The 20,686-nt window shown below is 48.2% G+C and overlaps 1 protein-coding gene across 1 annotated transcript; it reads left to right on the plus strand.

Annotated features, from left to right (window-relative positions):
* The first annotated feature begins 64 nt into the window (after positions 1 to 64).
* Positions 65 to 8,311, plus strand: metrnla (meteorin like, glial cell differentiation regulator a). The gene is made up of 4 exons (XM_056288133.1): positions 65 to 468; positions 2,346 to 2,734; positions 7,154 to 7,213; positions 7,353 to 8,311. Exons 1-4 carry the CDS (start codon positions 371 to 373, stop codon positions 7,664 to 7,666), a joined length of 861 nt encoding a protein of 286 aa, XP_056144108.1. The 5' UTR covers positions 65 to 370; the 3' UTR covers positions 7,667 to 8,311.
* The last annotated feature ends 12,375 nt before the right edge of the window (positions 8,312 to 20,686 follow it).

Here is a 20,686-nt window from a genome sequence, read left to right on the forward strand (position 1 = left end):
AGAAGGAGGAGGAGGAGAAGGAGGAGTATAGGTGGTGACGTGCGGAGCGGTCCGGGGCTTGGGAGGCTCAGCTCCCTCAGCTCCCAGTGAAACAACTCACAGCTTATTATACGGAGGGCTGTCAGCGGCTCCCCCGGACAGGACGCCGTGAATAAGCTGCCCCACGGAGAAGAAGAAGAATAACAAAAGAAGAAAAAAAAAAGAAGAAGAAGAAGAAGAAGAAGAAGAAAGACAGCGCTAGCCGAGGCGGGCCGGGGGCCTCATGGAGACGCCATGTAGTTGGAAACAAGCCGGCGGACTCGGTTGTTCGGCTTGAGAGGAGAGGGAAAGCGAGCTGCTCGGCGGAGCGCAGGAAGGCGGCGGGATCAACATGCTCACCCAGATACTGGCGCGCCTGCTGGCCCTCTTGCTCCTCGCTCGGATTTCGCGCTGTCAGTACTCCAGCGACCAGTGCAGCTGGAAGGGCAGGTAAGGTCCGCTACCGACGAGGACGAGCCGGCTCATCGTAATGTCCGGAACCGTGGCTGGAGCGAGACGCGAGTGCGTGCGTGCGCGCGCGCGCCGGGGAAGAGCGAGGCCATTTAAAAAGCCATGCATCAGGTTTTGCGCTGTGGGCGCTCCTGGGCTTCAGGGGTGATTTAGAGATAATGAAGTATACTGCAGGGACGTCCCCCCCCCTCTAATTTTAGTGAAATTGCTTGTGCAGATGCCGCCAAAACGGAAAGCGAATTAGAAAAAAGAGACCCCCCCCCACTCGTCAAGATCATATCTCGGTAAAAAAGGAAAAAAAGTTGCGCGGTTCGAAACGGATATCGCAATTACTAAGCACCCTGCGACACATGCGTCACCAAAACTCTGCCCCGGTTCCTGAAATCGGGTGGTTTTCCCTTTTTCTTTTTTTTCCTTTTTTTTACGGACTGGCTATATTTACACTTTATGTTTCTGTCTCGGTTCAGATTTCATAAGGCCGCGAATGTGAAAGAAATCTTAAAATCTGGATGGAAAACAGAACTAGGCTACACTAAGGAGTGTGTTAACACACCACCCCCGGGGCCATCGCGTCCTTTTCTTTGGTTTTGTGCAACCTTTCTTTCAATACCCCCGAGATGACCTTTAGACACCCAGGCGGAATACACTGTGGAAAGTTTCACCTCTTTGGAAACCACCACCACCCCCACCCCACCCCCCAAACCCCCCAATCAAACGTCCACCGAAATCTGTTTTGCACTTGAGAGGATATGCCTCAAAAAGTGTGGCTTCGGTTCAGTCGGGAGGGTTAGCCAGTGCAGCACTTTGAGCTCGCAACCAATAATCTGTTGTTCATTAGTACGACTCTTGACTAATCTCCTTTAATTGCATGTAGAGATGATGTAGTTAAAAAGGACATAATTAAAGGCACACTGAGGAGAGGCTGGTTTACGGGGCTTTAGCTGCATATGCTCGGCATGTGCCATGGGGTTGTTTTAGATCTGTGGCACATTTGAATTTCAGCATCTCATTTTCAAGAAACTGGGCGTTTCTGCCCAGAGTCAAACCACCGGCTTGGCATCCACATGCTGGTAGAGCGAGCGCTGATGGTTTCCTGACTCTGGCTTTGCCACAGAATGACTGACAGACTGGAGTTTTCGAAGCCTGACCAGGCATTAAGTTCTGGAGGGAGTCATTTGGTCATGCTGGCGCCAGGGTCCAGAGTGCTGCCCGGACAAGTCTCTTCCAGTCTCTTTGGTGGCTTGAAAGCGAGGGGAGGTTCGGTGCGTGACCTGCATTTGCACTTGCATGCAGCAGGCCCCGGCTACTGTTGCTACCGTTGTCTATGCAGAAGCCCCTGTGTCCCTTCTCATTCACCCGTTACCGCTTCCAAACTCTTCCCAAAGGCAGACTGCCAGTTGCTCGTTCTGCCAAAGCTCGGAGGGGAACAATGTCCCATGGGGAGTGCGGACTGGAGTTGAGGTCATTTTGGCTGGGGCCGGCTCGTGACTGGTCATGCAGCCAGTCTTGCACACAGCCGAGCCTTAACGCTTTGGGAGGAATGCGGCCTAATTTCCTTACGCGGTCAGCCAGAGGTCTTCACCTTACTCCGTTAGCTATAGCTAAAACTGATGAGAACACTTATTTTTAGATCAACGAGCCACACTCGCTTATGCTTTATTTCAAATACATCACTGCATGCATTGCAAGAGTTGGACTATCGTTGTCTTGAAACTTTCCCCGGGCGTCATGCAAGTGACCTAAGAACCAGCCTCTGCAAAGAAAGGTGTCAGATTATAAGCTTGATTACAGGTGTTTGAGAACACTGAGATCCAGTGTTTGATCCTCCTCTGACCACCCTCCCTCCTCTCCTGCAGTGGTCTGACCCACGAGGGCCATGCCAGGGACGTGGAGCAGGTGTACCTACGCTGTTCACAGGGCTCTCTGGAGTGGCTCTACCCCACGGGGGCCATCATCGTCAACCTGCGACCCAACACGGCGTCCCCCGCGGCGGCCCGCCTCTCGGTCTGCATCAAACCCTCCAGAGACTCAAGCGGCACCAACATCTACCTGGACCGCACCGGCAAGCTGCGTCTGCTGCTACGGGAGCAGGACCAGGCTCAGGGCAAGGTGCACTGCTTCAGCATCCAGGAGGGAGCGCTCTTCATCGAGGCCATCCCACACATGGATATTGGCCGCAGGATCACAGCCTTCCAGTACGAGCTGGTCAACGACAGGCCGGGAGCAGACGTGCACTCTCTGGCTGGTAAGAAATATGCATGTCTGTTGTGTGGTGCTTTTTTTTCTGCCCTTGTGGTGGTGGGGGTTTTTTTTGTGTGTGTGTCAGTCTTTTATTTGATTAGCCTTCATGGAAATCTGCAGGCTTCCCTCTGATTGATTCCCTCCAGAAGTGAAATTCCTTTATCCTTTGTCTCCGAGCCCTCTGCCACGTAATACATACAGCCCTCTACTGGTGGAAAACTTTTATTAAATTGGACTCTCGGAGCAGGAAATTGTAGGCCAACTCCAACTCATTTCTAATAGCCGAGCCAACGTTTATTTCCCCTCACAGTGTTGTCTCTCTGCTCGTATTAGTTTTGGAAGGACACGTCCCCCGGATGATATCGAATTTTGGCGGGTATCAAAACATAATCTCTCCAGATGGCACTCTTTATGAAACTACTTTTTTAGGATCAAATTTTGCCTACGGTTAATAGTTACACAACCAGCCTTCGTCGAGCTGAGAATCCTGAGGGCGGCGAGTTATCTGCGATGGCTTGTGTGTAGAGGGGCACAGCCAAATACAGGGCCTCCCTTTAAAAACAGGCTTTCTATTTTCACGCTGTGTACCTGCCAAGCCCATGCAGTTTCAAGCTGAGCGAGTCCGCAGCAACTATATTGTTGTTTTCTTTTTTTGGTCCCCCCCCCCCCATACAAGGCAAAATATGAGTCCTATCGGGCCCCGAGTAGCCTTTACAGCTATCTGGGTTCACATATTCTCACAGATGGCGAAAGACATAGTGTGAGAAAGCGAGAAAAAGACTTTATGAGGTAGCTGGGCAGTAATTCAACATTGTCGTTTATCGTCTCTCGACGGTGTTGTTTCGGGATGAAGTTTGGGCAATTGTCATATCGTGATACACAAGCTTGTTTAGATGAATGATAATGACTAGTGCCAGGAGGTTTCACATAAAACGTGCTATTTTAGTATATGCGAGCAGAGGTTGTGATATATCGCTAAGCTGTCAAATCCCCCCTGCTTGTTGCGATGTTAATATTCTCCATATCGCCCAGGTGGCACTAGGTGAGACTGAGAGAAAGTGATACTGAAACACAGAAAGAGGTGTGTAAAGAAAGAGAGAGGGAGGAGAGGGTTTAATACAGAGAAGGGGGAGGGGGGGGGCTTGTTTTGACCACACCAGTTTCCTCCGTTCAGTGCCTCTTTGGTATGAGTTGGTTTTGTGTTGTGGCTGGCCGGCCTTGACATAGCGCTGAGATGACTCACAAGGACGGGGGTCTCGTGTCATCTGGCGTGTGGAGCGAGGACCCCGGGCCGGTGGAGCCGTCGCTCTTTCTCTCTCCTTGTAATGTATCTCTGACCAGATGCTGCAGGGACCGTGCGGTAACATATAGCCTTATTTTTCTCCCTTCGTCTCCTCCCTCCATCATCTTCTCGGTCTGCCTATATGGTTGTTTAATCGCCCTTCTTTTCCTCTCTTGTCTTGCTCCCTCTCTCTCTCTCTCTCTCTCTCTCTCTCTCTCTCTCTCTCTCTCTCTGTCTCATTCTTTCCTACCTCTCCATTTCCCCTCTTTTTCATTTGTCATTATGGTCTGCTCGTTGCTCTTGCCTTCATCTATCTTTCCCCCCTCTGGTGTTTGAAGTGGTTCTCCTCTGTGCCGAGGAGTATTAGTGAGTTGTGCTCCATTAGAGTGGAATGCATCTGGGCCCAGATGTTGCAGGGACACTATGTCGTCCCTCCTCCACCCCCCACCCCCCCCTCACCCCTCCGTAACCCCCCCCCTCCTTCTCTCCGCCGCTGTGAAGTGGTTCGGATCTGAGCGGTGCAGCGTGCGCATGGTGCTGGGGAGAGATGCTGACTCGGCTGCCAGCCCATTCCTGTGGTTCTGTTTCATGTCTGACATGTGAGCGAGTCCTGTTCTGAAGGAAGCGGGGGTGGGGGTGGGGTAGGGGGGACACAAAACAGAAACAAAAAAAAAAAGAAAACAACCCACGACGGGTTTGGGTTCGGGCCCCCTCTTGCCGCTTCCTACGATGTTACGGCGGCTGGCGGGCTCACATCAGAGGGCCCCGTGGGCCCCGCTCGGCTCCACGGGCGAGGTCGGCCACGCTCCGGCCGGCCTTCCCCGTTCCCCAGCTGTTCCTAAGCTTCGAAAGCTTGTGGCTGTGTGACCTCTGAACTCGCCGGTAATGCAGCAGCGCCTTGTGTCGCAACCCAAGCTGACCTAAGACACGCTCACCCTTCGCCCTTATAGCTCAAAACTTCAGATGATCTGGCTAAAAATAACCCCCCCCACCATCACCACCACCCCCGCCTTGAAAAATAACAGAAGTCAAACTTTTCTCTGACGTTCCCGAATCAGCATCTTTGTTTCTTTCTCATCGGGGCAAAAGGTCGGGTTTCTCCTCGGAGTTTCGGAGTTCGATGTCATCTTGGGACTCACTACGTTTGTGACCACTGTGTCAGGGAACTTGTTTCTCCAAGGGTGCCAACTTCACCTGGACTCGCAGTCGTGATCGCTCGTCCGCATGGTGGGGTTTGAGTGATACGATTTCAGCATCGACTTTCGCAATGTGCCTATATGTGTAATAGACTCATTACAAAGGATGCGGTGCGACACGTCTTGGGCCCTTCCGTCAGCCAAGTGATGTAACTGGTTCTCTTCAGTATCGCAATACCGACCCAAATATCACAACGTCACTTTTATCCAATTCCTTCAGCACCTCATAGGCAGCGAGTTAGCACGCACCGACCTCAGATGGAGCCCACTGCTGACTAGGCAACCTCCTCCCCCCCCCGGGACCCCAAATACCACCCCCTCCCCCCCTCACCCCAGCATGAAAGCAAACCACAGCAGGTCCAGCACTAATAAAGGCTTTCTCCTCAGGCCCGGCCGTAGGGCCACCTGAGTCAACTAATCACTGACTTGAGTGCTGTCATTCAGAGGCCTTTCTCCTCTTGTAAAACACCGCGAGGGTTCCCGGAGCCGTGGAGAAAGGCCACCTCGAACGGCTGCTGCACCGAGACCAGCCCGAGGTGTCCTATTCCGCCTCTAGACTCCACCTAATAATTGCCGGAGTGATAAATACTTTGCAAATGGCGCTTTGAAAGTTAAAAGCTGTATATCTCTCATCAAATGATGGCGCTCCTTCCTGTTCTTTAATTTGCTAATACATGTATAGCAATCAGTGTCCTTCAGACCTAGTCTTGTTGTGGCTCAGAGCTGTTGCGGAGGGCGTGATAATGTCCTTTTTTTGGTTCACCAGTCATGCACACACTCGGAAGTTTAAGCAAATTTCATGCAAAGTTTATTTTTTTAGAGGTGAAGATTTGAATACGATTTAGTTCCTAAAGCTAAAAAAATTATAACTCAGATTAGTTCCGGTTCATCGCTGGTTCCAAGCAATTAAGCGAACCACCTTCCTGCGTGCAGGGCCGCGTAGTCAAATTCAGCAGAAAATCAGAGCGCGGCTGGCGATGGGTCACTGGCCGTCGGAGAAAATCGACAATCCTATTTCCGTCAGTTTTTATTGCGTTATCACTTCATCAATTTTCCTTCCTTGACCCAGCAAAAAAAAACAAAAAAAAAAACAACAAAAACTATATATAGGGAGTTTTATGATATGACTGAACCTGAAAGAAACAGTCAACGGGTCCCTTACCCTCCCCCCCACCTCCTCCTCTCTGGAGTTCAGCGCAGGTTGCGTTTGCAACCGTGTGAGTACTTGTTGCTACTTGTGCATCTTCCCTAGGCGGGACTTGCTGCCGTACCGTCGCTGCGTCCATCAGAGGTGTGGCGGGGTCGGACCTGTCTGTCTTGTGCCCTCTCTCTCTCTCTCTCCTTCTTCCTCCTCATCTGCTTCTCATTTGTTCTGCAGTGTCGAGGGTTTCCTGTTCTGGTGGGGATGGCTGAACGAGGTGACCCCTCGGTTATTATATGCATACAGGCACACAAACTCCCTGGCTTTTTTTCTTTTTTAAAAATGAGCGGTGATTAGCCGTTTCACCGCCGGCCCCGTGTCCGGCCCCGTGTCCGACCCCCGTGTCCACCTCTGCTTGGTGTAAAACTCAGAGCACATGGCAACCGGCTGCCGTTCTGCCTCTGACATAAATAAATAATCCTTCATGGGGGCGGAAATCGTCCTGGTTTTGTGTTTGTGTGTGTGTGTGTGTATGTTTGTGTGTGTTTGTGTGTGTGTGTGTCTATGGTAAGGGCGCGTGCCCCACACGGCTGGCTGACCACAGCTGTGTGTTTTTGTTAGAGGGGGTAGTTAACTGGAAAACTGGGAAAGCTCGGAGCCCGGCAGCAAGATTTTTATCACCCTGCAGGGTAGGGAAGGCTGGAGGCGGAAGACATCGAGGCCCTTTCCGTGCATGTAGTGGGATAGTCTCTGAACCCAAAGCTCATCCTCTCTCTCCCCCTCTCTCTCCTTTTCTTTCTTTAGCTCCCTGCCAGCCCTGCACAGATGCCGAGGTGCTCCTAGCCGTCTGCACAAGTGACTTCGGTAAGTTACCGAGTCGTCCGTAGAATTACAGGCTCCTTTGCTGCCGTATGGAAGGGACGTGTGTCCAATGAAAACAGACGCGAATAAAAACGCAGCACCGTTGCGCTAACCCCCCACATTCCTGTGCGGTTGTTTACAGTGGCACGCGGCAGCATCGCGAAGGTGGAGCAGGAGGAAGAGCAGACGTCCATCACGGTGGAGATCAGCCGCCTGTACAGGCAGAAGACCCGGGTGTTTCTGTCTGGGGGCGTGAGGGTGAGGCGCTGGAGCGGCCAGGTCAAAATGCCCCCCCAGTGCTGGGTGAAGCTCGGGCAGGGGGAGTTCCTCTTCACGGGGACCGTGAGGTTCGGGGAGGCCTGGGTGGGTTGCGCCCCCCGCTACAAGGACTTTCTGCGGCTGTACCGCGATGCGGAGCAGCAGGGCACCAACCCCTGTCACGTGGACACCGACTGACTCGACTCAGCGAGCTATCTGATGGAGCTTTTGAAACGGGACACGTCCTCGCTGGATAGGGACAAATCCTGACCCCCCGAGTTTTTGATAGGAAGTGAGTGGGAGGGCCACCATCAGCTAGACTGACAGACTGGCCGGGGCCCCCGGATCAGACTGGCCGGGCCCCCAGATCCCCTCGCAACCCCCCACCTCCCTCCGTGGCTTGACTCGTCCGAGATGGAGGATAGAACTCCTCCATGTTGCCAAGCAGCATGCCGGTTGGACTCTTGTTTCTCACAGCCAAGTGTGACCCCAACGTGGCGTTGTCGTCAGAGGTGTCACTCTAAGAGAGGAGCAGCTCCTTGGGTTTTCAATGTAGCAGAGAGCCTGTTGGGTTATGATGTGTATAAAATGTGAATAAACAGTGTATATTGGAGGTGCTTTGTAAAAAAAAGCTTGATGTACAGTTCTGAAGTTATTTCTTATGACAGAAGTGTATAAAGTGAAAGCCTGTTTTTATTTTGTTTAAAAAAAAAGAAAAAAAGATATGCAATTTAATGCCTGGATTTATGCCCTTTTCAGGCTATGTAATTGTTATTAAAAATGCAAAAGGAAAAAAAAATGCTCTTGTGATTAAAAGATGGTTTTTTTTGTTTGTTTGTGGAACAGTGTTGTTTAAATCGCGTGGTTTTTGTTCACATGCTCAATGAAACGAGCGGCGGGCGGTTGCTAACATTAGCAACGACAGCTTCGTAATATGGTCTGAGCTGGATTTACATTGGAAATAACAGACTGAAGAAAATATTTGACTTTGATACATTTTCTCGGGTTTTGGGGTCTTGATATGGTATTTTTCGTAAAGCCTTCAGATGGACTTAGCGGGCAGTTCCTGACCAGAGAGTGGTGTTAACATTTTTCTTTTTCTCTTCATTATAATGTGACACTGAACCCTCCAATATGAGGAGCGTTATCCCTCCTGTCCAAGGCTCACCTCGGCCTCGAGCTCAGACCGTCTGCCAGGGCTCTAGAGAGACTGATATAGGAGTCGGGGTCGATTCATCAGCATTGGTTCCTGTGGTGATGGGGGTGGCCGTGTGTCAAGGTCAATGTGAAAGGGTTCTTTGTTCAAGTGCAGCAGGCGGGTATAAGCGTGAGAGAGAGAGAGGGAGAGAGGGAGAGGAAAGAAGACAGACCTGAATAAGGCTCTATGACTGGGCGCGGGGCAGAAAGCAGTACTCTTCCCAACCACAGTCTAAGTTTTGATTGGCATGTAGAATTCTGCTGGAGCTCCCCTTTAATAATGAAGGCTTTTCATTTTCTTCACCTCAAAAAAGAAAAAAGAAGCAGGGAACAAGTCAGGGATTGGGGTGGGTGTGTGTGTGCGTGTGTGTGCCTAGCCGCCGCCGCGCCAGATGACGCAGACTGCAGGCCAAGCCTGCTAAGATAACCTCCAGCGCGTGGTCATCCCCAATGCAAAATTGCTTTTCCAGAGACGCTGAATTGAACGTCTCCAGCTGAAAGACTGAATTCCAGCTGAAAGACCGCGGCCGTCAAATTGCTCACTGGGAAATGCAAACAGAGTTCCTATGGTGACCGTGCCTTGCTGTGAACCTTTCTCACTTTGGCTGTCTGAGTAGGAGCTGCGAAGGAGGAGGAGGAGGAGGAAGCTGGGAGGGTGGGAGGGGGTGATGTGGGCACTTGCCTGGCTGTTGACAGTGCCTTCATCAACCCAGCTGTACCGCATATCAGACCTCCGTCCTCCATACACGGCCCACCTTGATCTGATTTTATTGCACAGACAGCTGCTGTCGCAGATCCACAAGGTATTCAGGTGGTTGCACTTCACATAAGGACTGACCCAGCTTATCAACAGACTTTATTATGTACCCTGCATATATATATATATATATAGTTTTAAAAACAAGCCCCAAAAAGCGGCTAAATGACTGTAATGTAATGTAACATGCACAAGACATCATGAAACTTATGAAGAAGTATCCAAGTTTATTCAAGGACACCCCCGGTCTCACCAACCTAGTCTCCCATGACGTAGATACAGGGGATGTGGCTCCTATTAAGCAGAGCCCTTATCGAATTCCATCTTACAGGCAAGATACTGTTAAGGCTGCGCTGCAGTACATTTTTTCTATTTCTATTATTACATTGTTAATTCTAGCCGACGCTTTTATCCAAAGCGACTTACAATAAGTGCATTTAACGTAGGAAATCAGGAGAACTACTAGTCATCAGAGGTCATAAGTGCATCTTCTCTCTAAACAAGCATCTAAGAGCAAAACCAGTGCTAAAGTAAAAGCACAAGAAAGAGTTTTTTTCTTTTAAATGAGTGAATACAATAAGTGCTAAGAACAAGTAACAGGGTAGTAGTTTTTGAAGAGGGGAGTTTTCAACCTGCGCCTAAAGATGGGCAGCAACTCTGCTGTCCTGACATCAGTGGGGAGTTCATTCCACCACTGTGGGGCCAGGACAGAAAAGAGCCGTGACTGGGTTGATCGGCAGCAGGGGCCTCTGAGCGACGGGGCAACCAGGCGTCCCGAGGCAGCAGAGCGAAGTGGTCGGGCGGGGGTGTAGGGCTTTACCATGGCCTGGAGATAGGAAGGAGCTGTTCCTTTCAGCGCCCTGTAGGCTAGCACCAGAGTCTTAAACTGGATGCGAGCAGCTACTGGGAGACAGTGTAGGGACATGAGAAGGGGAGTTGTGTGGGAGAACTTAGGGTGGTTAAACATCAGACGAGCTGCAGCTTTCTGAACAAGCTCCAGAGGTCTGATGGCTGACGCTGGGGCACCAGCAAGGAGGATGTTGCCATAGTCCAGCTGGGAGATGACCAGAGCCTGGATGAGCACCTGTGCCGTCTCGTCGGTGAGGAATGGGCAAATCCTGATGTCATAGAGGAGAAATCTGCAGGAGCGAGCAACTGATGCAACGTTTGCAGCAAATAACAGTTGGTCATCCAGGATCACACCCAGATTCCTCACAGTCCAAGTTGGCATCACCACGGTGTTGTCAATGGTGATGGTCAGGTCTCGGTGCGGGCAACCTTTCCCAGGGAGGAACATCAGCTCTGTCTTGTCCAGATTTAGCTTCAGGTAGTGTGTCGCCATCCACGTCGAGATGTCAGTCGAGCACGCAGCAATGCGTGTCTCTACTTGTGTGTCAGAGGGAGGAAAGGACAAGATCAGCTGGGTGTCATCGGCATAACATACATGTTAAGAGATTGGCATAACAGTACATGTTAGAGGTTGGGGCTATTGAGAAGGGGACAAGTGCATGGAGTTCTCCGCTGGTACCAGTTCTTAAGCCAGATAATACTGTGCGCTTATGTGTCGATTTCAGAAAGGTCAATAGTGTGACTAAGACAGATGCCTATCCCATCCCTCGGGTAGAGGATTGCACTGATCGAATTGGTCAGGCCAGCTTTGTATCCAAGTTTGATCTTCTGAAAGGATACTGGCAAGCACTGTTAACTCACCGAGCGAAGCAGTTGTCGGCCTTTTGTACTGCCGATCAGTTATACCTGTGTCGAGTGTTACCCTTCGGCATGAAAAACGCCCCAGCAACCTTCCAAAGGTTGATGAACACCATTACAGCAGGGGTAGCCAATGTGGTAACCTACACTGACGACGATGTTGTTGTGTATAGCTCTTCATGGATGGATCACATTGTGCATATTGATCAGCTTTTTGAGAGATTGGAAGCCGCTGGCCTGGTTGTGAATCTCCCTAAGTGCGAGTTTGGAAAGGGTCAAGTCACTTACCTAGGCCACTTAGTAGGGAGAGAGGATCAGTGAGACCTAAACAGGCTAATGTACAGGTGATTGCGGATCTCCCTACTCCCACAACAAAAAGGCAGTTAATGCGCTTACTCGGGATGAGTGGATTTTATCGGCGTTTTGTACCCAACTTTGCCAATGTGGTGACTCCCCTAACCAACCTCTTGAAGAAAGTTGTAAAGTTTGTGTGGATGCCTGAGTGTCAAAGTGCAGTAGAAAAGGTGAAGGCTATCTTGTCATGCGAACCGGTGCTAAAGGCCCCTGATTTCTCTATTCCATTCAGGCTGGCAACTGATGCTTCAAACCTAAGAATTGGGGCTGCTCTTCTGCAAGCAGATTTACAAGGAATAGAGAAGCCCATAGCCTATTACTCTAAAAAAAATTTTTGAACCGTCATCAGCAGTGCTATTCAACCACCGAAAAGGAGGCATTAGCCCTGGTATTAGCCATACAGCACTTTGAGTTCTACGTGGCAGGTAGTCAGAAGGAGTTGTTGGTTTATACAGACCACAACCCCTTTGTCTTCACCGAGAAGTTTTAAAGGGAAGAACCAGAGGCTATTGAGGTGGAGTTTGGTGTTACAACCCTACAACTTCATGATCCAACACTTGCCGGGGAAGGTGTTTGTCCAGAGGGTGAGCCTTGCAGACAGTATCCAGGATAGTTTGGTGAAGGAAAGCTGTTCTCATAAAGGCAGGGGACCAATTTATTAAGGCGGTGACTGATAGGACTGTCCTTTAAAATCACAAACAGAATTGGTGACAAAGTGCAGCTCTGGTGGAGTCCAACACCCATTGGGAATGAGCTTGACTTAGTACTAAGAATGGGGACACAGCTCTCACTGCAGTTATACACGGAGTCAATGGCTCCCAGTACTCCCCACTGGACAACCCGGGGAACATGGTCATAAGCCTTCTTTAGATCCACAAAACACTGTAGATTGGATTGGCAAACTCCCATGATCCTTTCAGTGTCTGTGCGAGGGTGAAAAGCTGGTCTGCTGTTTCACGGCTAAGGCAAAATCTGCATTGTTCCTCCCGAATCCGAGGTTTGATAATCGGCTGGAGTCTCCATTCCAGCACACTGAAGTGAGCTTTCCCAGGGAGGTCGAGCAGTGTGATACCACGATAGCTGGAGCACACTCTCCAGTCCACCTTTTCAAAAATGGGGACCTCACCACATGCACTGTCCCTGACCTCTACATAACATTGAACAGACGTGTCAGCCATGACAGCCCAACAACATCCAGCGCCTTTAGCATTTCAGGACGGATTTAAACAACTCCCGGCCTTGCCACTGCAGTTTCCTACCTACCTCGGTGGCCTCTGCCACAGAGATACAGGACAAAATCCCCAAATCCTCTAGCCCTGCCTCCTCAGTGGAGGGCGTGTCAGCTGGATTTAGGAGCTCCTGAAAATGTTCCTTCCACCATCCGACCACATCCTCAATCAAGGTCAGAACCTCCATATCCCTGCTGAGATCAGTCTGGATGAGGCCCTGCCTGCCCCTCCTGAGTCGCCTGATGGTTTGCCAGAACTTCTTTGAGGCCAACTGAAAGTCCTTCTCCATGGCCTTCCCAAGCTCCTCCCATATCTGAGCTTTTGCTTCCACAACAGTCATCGCTGCAACCATTTTGGCTTCTGGTACCTCTCAGCTAATTGCAGAGTCCCCCAAGCTAGCCAAGCCTGGAAGGCATCTTCTTTAGCCTAATGGCCTCCCTCACGGGTGGCATCCACCACCGGGTCCTTAGGTTGGCACCATGACATGCACCGATGACCGTGTGATGACAGTTCAAAGCTGCCACTTCAACAATGGAGGCTTTGAACAGGGTCCATTCCATGTCTCCAACCTCCCTCAAGATCAGAGAGAGGCTCCTCTGATGCCATGTATTGAAGACCTTCAGCTAGATGTTCCCAGTTCACCCTCACTACATGCTGGGTTTACCAGATCTGTCTGGCAGCCTCCCCTGTCATCTGATCCAACTCACCACCAGGTGGTGATCAGTTGACAGCTCTGCCCCTCTGTTCACCTGAGTGTCCAGAACATATGGCTGCAGGTCTGATGAGACGACCACAAAGTTGATCATCGACCATTGGCCTAAGGAGTTCTGGTCCCAAGTACACGTATGAGTTGCCTTATGCTCAAACATGGTGTTCATTATGGACAAGCAATGATTTGCACAGAAAGAAGTCCAACAACAAAGCACCAACGGGTAGTTATCCATAACTTAGTCATAGGATAACTCCAGCACAGAGGACAAACACGGATATCATCAGCAAGAGATGTCAGCACCCATCCATCTCATTTACCTGTGAGATTTTATCAGGAACCTCTGTTGGAAAGGGGAAATTATTATCTTTCAATCAAAGCCACTTTAATTCTGGTCGGATGAACTTAAAGGTGTGAACAGCTTTTTAAAGCAAATCCGTTCCTAATTCTTTGCCTAATTTTGTCTACTGGCAATTCTCCCTTGCACTGAATGCTTTCCCTGGGTTTTGCCATGGATGCTGAGAACACCACATACAAAAACAAACAAACAACCAAACAAACAAACAAACATTTGTGGAGTACTTTCAGTGTCCTTAATATTTTATGTCATCTAGGAGCCTGAGAGTCTCAAATGAGGCAAGTTATCTGGGCCTTTAAATTGATTGCAACTAATTTAATCATATCTCAGCAAACATTTCTCGAAGCAATTTTATCTTGTCTGCTTGTAATTTTTTTAATGTGGAACCATTCAGTTTATATCTGGTTATTTCTTAAAATGAGTTGCAACCTCGTGGACTGGATTTGGGTCTGATGTAAGTACCAGTTGAGAAGTTCTGGTTTAAACTGGATATAAATCCTTGCACTATCCCTGTGCTGTCAGTATGATTCAGACAGGAGTCAGAGTATGGTCACCTTATGGGTGGATTTAAAAGAAAAAAGAAAAAAAGAAAGGGAGGAAAAAAAGCACTTGTTGAAAAGTGCAGTGACAGCAAATTGCAGTCAATGGTCAGAAAGAGGGGCAGTGGCGTGAAAGAGTAAGGAGGCTCCTGGAGAGATGAGAGACCAGAACAGAGAAACTAGTGAGTTCAGTGTAGTGGCTAACGTTAATGCCTCTATGGGAAGTGCAGGAATGTCAGGAATGTGTTGACTTCACACACACACACACACGCGTGCACAGCTTCCCCCCGAATCCTACCGCCTTGATTAGCTGGAATCAATAGGGTCTCTGTGGTTTGTATGTGTGTGTGTGTGTGTGTGTGTGTGTGTGTCTGTGTGTGTGTGTGTTTATGCCTGCAGCACTGTGCACGTGGCCCTTCCCCCAGCACACATAAACACACCACCCAAACACCGAGATAGCCGCCACCCACACAACTCCACAACTCACTCTGCAGCTGCACTCCTAACACCTTCAATTTCACACAGTAATGGCCTGTTACTTGTGTTATGCGGTCTTCACATTCACAAGACCAGTTTCTGATTCATATGTATTCTAAAACTCCTACTTTTTTTTGTGGCAGCTTGTGTCCCACCCATAGCCAAATCAATTTTATTTGTGCAGCATGACAGTTTTTCTAAATTCAATACAGTTTCATGGAATTTGGATAGGTTTCACAAATTAGGCAGGCAGACCTACTGATCTAGATCAGGTTTTATTCACTTGAAATATGCCAATTTGTCATATTAGGCTTGAGGCAAGCAACCTTAATTACCCATTTTTTTCCTGCTCAATTCTGTCCAAGTTTAAGTTGAGTCACTTGCCTGTATGCAACAGGTCTTAGTCAAAATGGAAATATGAGGTAATTTCTCAAATTTGATTTGTTTTTATTTATACATTTCACTAATCATTACAGCCAGCTCTACTGACTTGTAGTGACTGTTCAGTAATTCAGTCTGATTATGATTATGGGCGGCACGGAGGCCCAGTGGTTAGCGCTGTTGCCTCACAGCAAGAAGGTCCTGGATTCAAATCCCAGGCCGTCCCAGGACCTTTCTGTGTGGAGTTTGCATGTCCACCCCGTGTCTGCGTGGGTTTCCTCCGGGCGCTCCCGTTTCCTCCCACCATCAAAAAGACATGCATGTTAGGGTTACTACTCCTGTCTGTGCCCCTGAGCAAGGCAATGGAAAGAAGAACTGGAGTTGGTCCCCGGGTGCTGCAGCTGCCCACTGCTCCTATACAATAGGATGGGTTAAATGCAGAGAGTAAATCTCATTTGTATGTATGTACAAAAGGACTAATAAAGAACATTCTATTCTATTCTGTTCTATCAAGTCTCGGGGCAATGGTTACCACCCAAGAGCAGGTTTTGTGTTTTTGCAATTAAAAAAACATCAGTTGTTCAAGTTTGACTCCGTTTTGAAAACGCCAGTGTTTGGAGGCATTTACGCTGCAGGGATTACAAGTACACAACTGCTGAATCTGAAACTCAGAGGTATACCATGCTATCGTTACCGTGGTGCATTTGATTGTGTCTCTGGGATTCGGTGCTCAAATACCCAGGGCCGGCCCGAGGCTTTAGCGCCCTGCAGCCACGTGCAGTCACATGAGTAAAGTGGTATTGGGACACTCTGTGTGTGTGTGTGTGTGGGGGGGGGTGCATTGTGGGGGCAAAACTTCATGCAGCGTTAAACATTACGTATCTCAAAAATATACTCCATGTGCACACTAGCATAGTTTGTTTTGTTTTTTTTGGTAATTAAATCAAGTTTTCGAAATAATAAGAAACGACCATGGGCGGTCAAAATGACCGCCGGTTTTTACCTAATTGAGATATTAAGGCATTACATATGTTAGTATGTCTGTTCTGAAACTAACTGACACCAAAATGAACACATGGTCAAACTTGAATATGAAAATATTACCTGAAAACAAAGCAGGAAACACATATTACTAATCTAACAAAAGTAACAAGGCCTATAAAACGGGAAATGTAGAAAAAAGAACTGAAAATAAATATTGAAAGTGCCAAACAACGACCGGAACTTGAAAAGAACTAGAACTACAGTTGACCGCCGCAGTTTTAAACTCTATATTCTGTCAAGATAAATACCCAATTGGGATATTAATGCACTACATATGTTAGTGTGTCTGTAATGAAACTGACACCAAAATTAACATTTTAACAACTTTTAATACTATTTTTCAAACAATTTAAAATGGCCGCTGTCCAACGCCTGTAAATACTGCAACGCCTCGGTGGTAGTCATGGTGCGTCTGTAACGGCGTCTGTAACCAGACATGTTGGCAGTAATCAAAAATCAAATTTAAACTATTTCTCTGCACTGGAGAACGCTAGTTTTTCATAGGAAAGAGCGATGAACTTCGCGGAGGAAATGATGCGACCAAAATATGTCACAATGACATGACGCGCACGATGATGCGCAAATTACGAGACGGTCATGTGGACCGTCAGTCCACGGTCGTTTTAGGTAGATCTTATCATAACTTTTTTTTTTTTTTTGCCATTGATCTAAAACTAATTTTAATGCAAATATATTCAATCTTAGGAGAATTCAGAGAGTGGCAGGTCTGTGTCTTTTTTTTTCTGCTTCACAAAGTTGGTAAACTTTGAAAATGAAAAACGGCCATAATGACCGTCTTGGTCGTGTTAAAAAGTTACGAGAGCACAACGATGCCCACAATTGTACATTGTGTAGATTATTCCACATTGTTTTCAATGGTCAGCTTCAGAAATCTCCAATAAAATAAAAAAAAGGCAAAATAGCAAAACTAGCCCAACTTTTGTTTTAATTATTTTAACCAAATGAAGCATAAATATGCATTTGTATGTTATTGCCCGAGACTACTGAAAGGACATCGTTCCTAATACGGTGAATTCTGTGTTAGGGTGGACTTTTCCTTCGTCGCTAATTTAGCAAAACGACCCCGATTTACCACCGATGTAAAAAGACAACTCCAAGGACATGATTTGTGTCCAGGTTCAAGCCAGCAGACCAAGGGTGTAAACTCATCAGCCGGATGAAGAGTGAGAGGAAGAGTCAACAAGCCCCAAGGCGCCTCCCAGAATGCCTGCTAATCCTCCAGAGGGCCGTGAATCTACAGTGATGAAATTACCTCCTTCGTCCCTCCTCAGCCTTTGCCGGGGCATGGCAGGATTAAGGGCCAGGGTGTTGGGTGTCTCTAGCAAAAAGTGATGGTGGGGTCACAGCACGGGCCTGCGTGTCTAAATATCAGGTATCAAAGGGAATTTCGTGTGCTTCAACTGAGGAACAAGACAGTGTGTGACAAAGATAGACAAGGCGCTCTTTTAATCTCCTGTTATTAGATTCTTTGAAAACCAGGGTTTCTTAGTTTTGGCTGGCAGTATCCTAAGACCACAGCTTTTCACACTAGGGATCAAATATTTCATGTAACTTTGCTATATCTTGGTAGACCTCGCTTTAGTTGACTACCATGCAGCTCTGTTTATGAATAGATTTGGTCATGTGATCTGCTCCTACAAGGCTCCTTCAGCCATTTGTTCTAACTGCCACTCTTTTCTCAATTAACCATCAGTGAATGAGCGCCCCTGATGTCGGCTCACATGGACTCAAGCAGCATATCCAGTCTGTTCAGCAAATACAGCAATGCCTTCCTCCATAATGAGGGGGGAGTCCGACTGCGCCGGGCTCTTCTAGGAGCTCCTAAGTCCTAGCAGTCTAATAATGGAGGCCAGTTTGGCCTCCAACAAGTGAAGGACGTCAGACAAACACTGCAAATGGCACTTCTATTTACTTGCCCTCACATCCCCTCCCCCAACAGTCCTCATTTACAGGGATTGGCGGCACCATTTTCAACAGCCCCCTAGCAACACTGGGCCTTGACAACAGGGGCGACCACTTTCTCATGATGTCACCGAGACTTGGTGCTATCAATGAGACGTCTGGGACCCGGTGTGGGACTGCATTGTGATATTTTGCTTAAAACATACCCCATTTCGCCATGAGGCATGATGTTCAGCTCAGAGGGAACAGACCTCGAAAGTGTTCAGATCGCCGAATCATTCAATTGAAAAAAAGTGAATGGGGGTTTTGGATCCTGTTTGCCAATCATTCTGCCATTAAAATATATAGAGTAATATATGTCGAAATGACATATAGCGAGGTTGCTACATATCTTAATGTGAATTGTCAAGAATTACCTAGCTTATATTGTGGAGCAGATGTTGCGTCACCTTGTTACAAGAGCGCAAAGACAGGGTCAAATACAGCTTATGCTAAGCTAACAGTTGCTAACAATTTCTGAATGCAGCTTCAAAACCAATCAGATCCACCTCGTCCAGTCTAGAAATGCAGAGAGCAATCCTCAAAAGTGGAAAGAGATGATATTAGCACTGGACCTAGTTAAAGGCAATTATCATAGACCCCCCTCCCAAACATTTTCACATTAGACTGAAACAGGGCTGGATCCAGAATCTTTTATCTGGACATGAAATTGACATTACGCTTTAGAGGTCTATAATACTATTGGGGTATTTTTAGGATGTTTGGAAGGCTCAGGTATTTAAATGCAGAAACACCCAAGATTTGTTTGCTAATTCCATCACTTTGCCTCTGATGTCTAACCTCCTTTAGCTCTACTCTTCGGTATCGCCATCACAACGCTTTGCTGATGAATGACCATCGGGGTGTTGATCTCAAATTAAAATGACAAAGGATTGCCCTGGTCACTACAGTTTTCTTAACCAAGGCTTGGCCTTGAGTGAACGTGTCGTTGCATGCTCCATACAACCTGTCATCCATCAACCTGTGCTTGTCCTCTGATTGGCTGTGATGGTGTAACACATTCAGGCTCATCACCTTTGTGCCCAGGCCAAGAGATCTGCTCTTTGCACAGTCCAATAAGCACTGGGGAGCTTTGCCTCGCTGAGGGGAAAACTCCATGGTAACCAAGCAAAGTCCCCCTGACCTCTGACCCCTGACCTGGGTGGAGGCCTTAGGACGAGAGGAGAGGACAAAAAAAATGGTTCCAATCTAAATTGAGCCGACAGTCTGGAGGAGACAGGGGCGTGCCCCGAGCTCTCTGAGGGAAATGCACATCTTTTGGGCATTGTGGGCTCAGGGCACAAGTGCAGAGCGTGATGGATTGAGTAATTGAATTTGTGACATTTGATGGATGTCTTAATGAGGACTATAATGGATGGTGTGATGGATAGGTAGGAAGCGAGTGCTTAGATTTTCACACAGGAGCGGATGTGAGCTGTTTGCTTTTGGGACAGAGAATGATGGATCGATTCTTGCCGGGGGGGCGGTTGGGCACAAAGAGGAAATAATGCACACCTTATTACATTTCTGTCTCTACAGTTGACTCCCGTATTAAAGGGCGTATCAGGCCATCATGGACAGTGTGCTTTTGTTAGTCTATCCTATAGTTAAACGAAGATCATGATTCAAACAATCCTCTCAAAGGTTTGCACTGTTTGCTTTAAGACATGGCTATACCGGGGGCGCCCGGGTAGCATAGCGGTCTATTCCGTTGCCCGCCAACATGGGGATTGCCAGTTCAAATCACTGTGTTACCTCTGTCTTGGTCAGACGTCTCTACAAACACAATTGGCCGTGTCTGCAGGTGGGAAGCCAGATGTGGGTATGTGTCCTGGTCGCTGCACTAGCGCCTCCTCTAGTCGGTCGGGGCGCCTGTTGGGGAGGGGGGACTAGGGGAAATAGCGTAATCCTCCCACGCGCTACGTCCCCCTGGTGAAACTCTCACTGTCAGGTGAAAAGAAGCGGCTGGCAGCTCCACATGTACCAGAGGAGGCATGTGGTAGTCTGCAACCCTGCCTGGATCGGCAGAGGGGGTGGAGCAGCGACCAGGACGGCTCGGAAGAGTGGGGTAATTGGCCGGGTACAATTGGGGAGAAAAAGGGTGAGGGAAAAAAAAGACACGTCTATATTCTGTTCACTTGTTATGTCCTTGGTCAAAACTGTTGACCCACATCATCGCTTTGGTTATAAAGTGTCTATATGATCTTATTACTGAGCTAAATTTCCTCCCTGTTAAAGGTTTTTTTTTTTGGGAGTGGTTCCTTATCCGATGCGAGGGTCTAAGGACAGGATGTTGTGTTGCTGTAAAGCCCCTTGAGGCACATTTGTAATTTGTGATATTGGGCTATACAAGTTTAACTGACTTGACTCCTTAACATACAGATTAGACAGGACAGACTGGAGAAGAGAGCTGTTTTTCCTGACTTGATGGCATAAACACCTGCCTCCAAACTGTAAGGCGAACCTATATTCATCTACCAGCGTGACAATGCAAATATCCCGTT

This window comes from Lampris incognitus, chromosome 10 (genome assembly GCF_029633865.1).
Source record: "Lampris incognitus isolate fLamInc1 chromosome 10, fLamInc1.hap2, whole genome shotgun sequence".
NCBI classification, from domain to species: domain Eukaryota; kingdom Metazoa; phylum Chordata; class Actinopteri; order Lampriformes; family Lampridae; genus Lampris; species Lampris incognitus.

Coding starts and splice junctions, on each gene's coding strand:
- metrnla (XM_056288133.1), top strand. CDS start 371: ATGCTCACCCAGATACTGGCGCGCCTGCTGGCCCTCTTGCTCCTCGCT. Junction 2,735..7,153: donor AGACGTGCACTCTCTGGCTG/GTAAGAAATATG, acceptor TTCTTTCTTTAG/CTCCCTGCCAGCCCTGCACA. Junction 7,214..7,352: donor CGTCTGCACAAGTGACTTCG/GTAAGTTACCGA, acceptor GGTTGTTTACAG/TGGCACGCGGCAGCATCGCG.